This window comes from Chiloscyllium plagiosum, unplaced genomic scaffold, assembly GCF_037043375.1.
Source record: "Chiloscyllium plagiosum isolate Xiang-an unplaced genomic scaffold, Cpla_swu_hap1 HiC_scaffold_4, whole genome shotgun sequence".
NCBI lineage: Eukaryota > Metazoa > Chordata > Chondrichthyes > Orectolobiformes > Hemiscylliidae > Chiloscyllium > Chiloscyllium plagiosum.
The window spans coordinates 52,674,212-52,680,211 of NW_028270142.1; the positions used below are offsets into that span (position 1 = coordinate 52,674,212).

At 42.7% G+C, this 6,000-nt stretch overlaps 1 protein-coding gene across 1 annotated transcript in view; it reads right to left on the reverse strand.

Annotated features, from left to right (window-relative positions):
- Window positions 1-5,625, reverse strand: part of bmp6 (bone morphogenetic protein 6) — a 134,454-nt gene extending 128,829 nt beyond the window's left edge. The window contains exon 1 of the mRNA XM_043688583.2: window positions 4,973-5,625. Within this exon, the coding sequence (XP_043544518.2) occupies window positions 4,973-5,426 (454 nt within the window). The 5' untranslated portion in view covers window positions 5,427-5,625. The remainder of the gene's footprint in view (window positions 1-4,972) is intronic.
- Window positions 5,626-6,000: the final 375 nt, after the last annotated feature.

Sequence of the window (6,000 nt, forward strand, 5' to 3'; positions counted from 1 at the left end):
CTCTTCATCTTTTCCATCCATTCTTTAATTATCCAAGTCACTTGCACAGATTGAACAGAGGATATGCAACCATTCTGTTCCAGTTAGGACCACACTTGAAATATCCCATTTCATCCACCAAGACCTTTTAACCCCACCCGCATCCAACCTCAGTCCGAATGGGCTGCTGCTAAATTAGATGTTACATTGGGCGGCGGCACACTGGCTTAGTGGTTAGCATTGCTGCCTTACAACGCCAGGGACCTGGGTTCGATTCCAGCCTCGGGCAACCACCTATGTGGAGTTTGTACATTCTCCCTGTATCTGCTTCTTCAGAGTGCTCCGTTTTTTTCCCCACAGTCCAAAGATGTGAAGTTTGGGAATTTAGCATAGCCAATTCACCTTAGTGTTCAGGGATGTGTAGTTTAGGTGCATTAGTCATGGGAAACTTAGAGTAATACAGTAGAGGAATGGATCTGGGTGGGATACTCTTCAGAAGGTCAGTGTGGACTTGTTGGGCCAAATAGCCTGTTACCACACTTTACAGGTTGTATAATTCTCCCACTGCTAAAACTCTAATGTCTATACAATTGGCATTTCCTACACTACCCTGGTTAGCTTTTTAGGCTCGGTTCCTTCTAAAAATTCAAATCACCTAAGATTTTACTCTTCACATCCAGTCCTCAAACACATTACCTAATGATCCCCTTTACCTCACTGATCTATACTGCCCTCCAGTGAAGAATCCCTTACAATCTCAGTATCCCTTTCTGTGTAACCTTCCAACATTATAACAGTGATTGTATTGGTTCTAAAGCCCTTTGGTATGTGAAACGTGCTATGCAAATGCAAGTTTTTTTTCTCTTCAGACCTCTTTTCTCTGAAACTCCTCTGTATCTCCCTAACCCACTCTATTGCTAAAAAAAATCAAACACCAGGTTATAGTCCAACAGGTTTAATTGGAAGCACTAGCTTTCGGAGCACTGCTCCATCAGGTGGTTGTTGAGTACATGATTGTAAGACACAGAATTTATAGCAAAAGTTTACAGTGCGATGTAACTGAAATTATACATTGAAAAATACCTTGATTGTTTGTTAAGTCTCTCATCTGTTAGAATGACCAAGATAGTTTCACTTCTTTCACGTGTAAATCACAGTGAAAAAGTTACATTCTCAAGTGGACTTTAACAATTGGTGTCAGCCCTGTGTGCTGCTGTGTGCGCCATAATATTTAGACTGATTCTAATCTAAAAGATGAATCGACAGAATCTTACATGGATTCATTCAGTTTTTGAGCAAAGTACAATGTAACTCTGCAAGTACAAATTCACCCCACAAACTTGTGTGTGTGTGTGTGTGTGCGTATATGTATATAAAAGGGTATAAAAGTCTGTGCGCACATAGGAGTGTCTCTGTGCGTAGTGCAATGGTGTAGTGTGACATGAATCCAAGATCCCAGTTGAGGCCATCCCTATGAGTACTGAACTCTATTGCATCTTTGATAAAGCATTCAACTATCATGGTTTTCCTCAATTGTGTTAGCTTAGTCACAATCAAATCCTACCCCAGGAATTAAGTAAAATATCTCAGCTGGGACCCCTCTTGTAGTACAGTTGTCACGTCTCTAGCCCTGAACAAGAAGCATGCTCCAGATATATGTAATAACATCTTTGAACAGGTTGCTTATAAAAAAGGCTAAATACAAAAATATCTCAGCAGGCACTCTTGTATAATACTGAGGGAGTGCAGAACCAACGTCCCATCTACCAGCTCAGATAAATATAGAAGATTCCCATGGCGCTGCTTTGAAATAGAACAGACCAGATTATCTTGGGTGCCCTGGCCAGAATATCTGATTTACTGTTTGTGAGAACCTGTGTGTGCAGATCCTTTGTCACATCATTTCCATTACAATGACTGGCTAAACTTCAAAAGTACTCCTTTGGCTGTAAATCACTTTGAGACATCTGGTGATGGTTGAGAAGCACTACAAAATTGAAAATAATTTCTAATCCTAAAGATCCCTGCCCTGCTCCTTCCCACATACAGAGCTCAAACTCCTTCTTAAAGCACAACTAACTCACATACCCAACAAACTTGGGCTTCTGACCATTACACTGCTGTGCTCATGCCGGGAATATTTGTATCGAACAAACTGTATTGCCACTCTTTATGAATGGTAGTAAAATCAGACTTCCCTTCAACAGCTAGATATGAAACATTAAATGTCAAGTTTTATTTACTTTAGCATTCCCAGTCATTCGCATTAAATCAATTGCTAAAAACTGCCAACACAAGATACTAACTCTATTGGTTAAGATAATGAATTTCCTGTCCCCTGAAATGTCAGAATTATAAATAAGAGAAGAATGTACATTAAAAACATAATGCTTCCTGCTCCAACACAAATTGCTTGGTCATGTTTCACACCCTTAATTTAGGAGCCCAGGGGTCTAATATTACTTTGTAACTGTCCCCAACATCTTAAATCTCCCAGGTGTTAACATTTAATGTTGATGTATTAAAAAAGGCTGCGAGGATCCCATTTGTACAACACATGAACGAAACTCAACAACTTAATTCCAGCCAATTGGAACAAAAAGTGAGGATAAACCTGCACAAGGGAGATAGCTTCAACACCCCCAGTCCACTATTAACTTTACACAGGATACCCATTGCTTGACAAAAATGCATTTAGTGCTGGTTTGAATGGAAAAGATTCATTTGTACCATCCCTAGCTGTAACAAGAGATCTTAACCGGTTTCCTTCAGTAAATTGGGTGCCCATACCTGAAGGGCTTATGCCCAAAATGTCGATTCTCCTGCTCCTTTGATGCTGCCTGACCTGCTGCGCTTTTCCAGCAACACCTTTTTCAGCTCTGATCTCCAGCATCTGCAGTCCTCACTTTCTCCCTGCCCATACTTCTTCAAAAATACCAGGGTTTTTTTATGACCAATTTGATGTTGGCTTTCTACAGCCTTGCATCATACATACGTTTCAGGGTAATTAAAAGGCAGCAAGTACTACTTAAATGTTGCACCATAGCAGGGGAGCCACAAAATCCAAATGGCATCTAATAGGCTTTCAAATCAGACTTTAAAATTGACTCCCTATCCACCCTCTTGGGTAACTGTAAAAGATCCCACATTTCAAGAGTCTTGAAGTTGTCCCAAATAACTTGACTAATATTTATTTCACAATACAGGTTACCCTGGTCATTACCACCTGACTGCTTGTGTGCGCTTGCTCTGGGCAAATTGGGCACCATGTTACCTACAGTGAACAGTGACTACAGCTCAAAAATGAATTTAATTGGCTGGTGAGTGCCCCAAGATGCCTCGTGGTGATAAAGGCTTTATGGAAATGCAATAATTTTTTTCTTAACTACAATGACGGGCAAATCCTATGTCCTTCATAAGTGGAACAACAATGCAAGACTTTCCAACTGTAAAGCTGCGATAAAATCAGTTACACATATGTATTCATCGCATCAATTTGACTCAATTTTCAGACTCTTGGGGTCCGAGTGGGGTTAAGGATCGAATAGAATAGTGTCCTTAATTAGCAACGAACCTTCCCTGCCCATTCAAATCAGCCGGCTACTGGAATTCACTTGCAATGGCTAAAATATAAGGCTATTATTTTGGCTTCTGCAACTAACAGGTCTTCTACCTTTTCTTCAAACCGCAAATACTTTAACTTTCTTGAGCAAGGGATGTTTTGACCGCAAATAAATACTACCAACCTCACAGGAACCTGTTTTAACACGCAGATTATTAGCTCCACCATAATGAAAAAGGCTCCTTTCAAAAAAAAACTTCTCCTCCTCGGAATCCAGTGACTGGCTCGACTGCGGACCCATTCGTTAGCCAAAGATTTATGGAAAATAAACATTCGACTCAGAAGAATCTGCTGTCAATATTTGGTTTGAAAACTCCTGACTAAATTATTTCCAGTCGCTTGTGTTAAAGAAAAGAATAAGTGCAAGTCAGAGGGAGGTTCATATTAGAGCAGGAGAAGAGGGAATTAACAATATCCCCGGGCTGGACACTGGGTTAACATGTTTACAGGTAATTACACAGTACTGTACCTTCAAAGAAACGCACCAGCCCTTAAAATATCGCAGGTGCAGATATGCAACACTATGGGGATTTAACATTGTTGCATTATGTGCCATCGGTTTAAATCCAATGAACGAATTCCAACACTTACTTTAAAAAAAGAGAATTGCACTTTTTGCCTGAAATATACACGGGCGACAGGTGCACAGCACTGAGAAGGATAAAAAAATCTTCTGAACTTGCTGCAAAAATTACAATAAGATTTTAATGACCCCATCCCAAGTTTTCAGTACAACGCTTAGTGATACAGAATAGGCGTTTTTCTGACCAAACAAGCTCAAAATTATTTTTTTTTAAATCATGAAAGTAGTAGGTTTCATATATATGCGTTTTTTTAAAAAAAAGAAAACGCGAAAATCACTTGATAATATGTTAGATGCGGTCTTGTAATTGCATTCACTTAATTCCCAAAACCGATTAACAGGATGGGCAACTGAACTCCCAAGGCTAACAACTAAACTCTTGGAAACCCGTCTTTAACTACTGCGCGCGTATAATACAAGTGCTAGGCGTGAGTGTGTTCGTGGGGGGCACGTTTGCTATATTGCTTCGGGTATATACAGTCCCAGAGGTTTAAGTGCCTGGCACTGGGGCGCACTTGGTTGCTGATTTGGGGGGGGGGGGGGGAGAAAGGGGGAGAAAGAGAGAGAAGGAGAGAGAGAGAGAGATGGGGAAGAAAAGGTGAAATAAATCAATCTTTCTCCTGCACCCCCCACCCCCATTTTAAGGAAGGGGGGGAGAGGAAGAGAAAGAATGCAGCCCTACACCCTTAATCATTGCATTTACCACAAGAAAGGGTGATAAGGGAGGGAGACAATTGCAAAATGACCTTTACTACGAGTATGCGGGGTTAAAGAAAGTTTCGCCTTACCCAAGTTCACAAAGCTCATGACCATGTCGGCCTGGTTGAGGAAGGTGCTGTCCTGCAAGCTGGCCAGCGGCGGGCTCTGCGTAGTGAACACGGCTCTGTAGCGGTGCGAGAAGCCCTCGCCGTCCTCCTCTTCCTCCTCCTCTTCGCCGCCGCTGCCGCCACTGGACATGGCGTTGTACAGGTCGAGCATGAAGAGCGGCGCCGAGTCCTGCTTGCCGTGTGAATGCGGCCGTGGCCGATGGGGCAGCCCCAGGATGGAGAGGATCTCCCGCTGCATGTCCCTCTTCTCGTGCTGCTTCAGGCGCCGGTGTACGAAGCTCGAGTGCATGTCGCCAGTGTCCAGCAGCAGACTGCCCGCCGCTCCCGCCACCGCCAGCCACTCCAGCAGCAAGCAGCCACTCCACAGCAATCCCACTCCCTGCTCCATTGAAAATGCTCCCATTGTCCAGCGCATAGTGAACCGATAGAATGCAAAACTTTGATACAGGGGCAGAAACAAAAACAAAGCTTTTGTATTGAATATAAATATGGTTTACATATATAATAAATAAATAGACACGAGCTCCAAGGTTGTAGCTCTCCAGTGAGCTCGTGTACGGCGCGCGCTCTCTTACACACGGTCCCTGCTCCTCAAATCTTGTGAATGAACGATTGGAACCTCACAGCAGGTAACACTCCAAACCCTTTGTTACATCACCTGATTGACAACCCAGACGACCGACACAACGTTCCATTTGCGCACAGCGGAGGCGGGGATTTTTGCTGCACTCTCCACTCCTCCCCATTCATCAGTCTGGCTGCTCTGTGTATGCATGTGGCGGTGGCACATTTCCAAGGGAAAATAAATGTTTAGATTCGTTGCTTGAATCGTTTTTGTCCCCCTTGCTCTTTGTGACAGAGCTAAAAGAACTCCGCTACGGCGCTGAAGTTTTGTTTTCTCCCTCGAAGTTCATGAACCACTCTATTTTAATTCTAAAATTTCGGATACATGCGTTTAAGATGCTTTAGACGCGGAGTTATATTGTCTT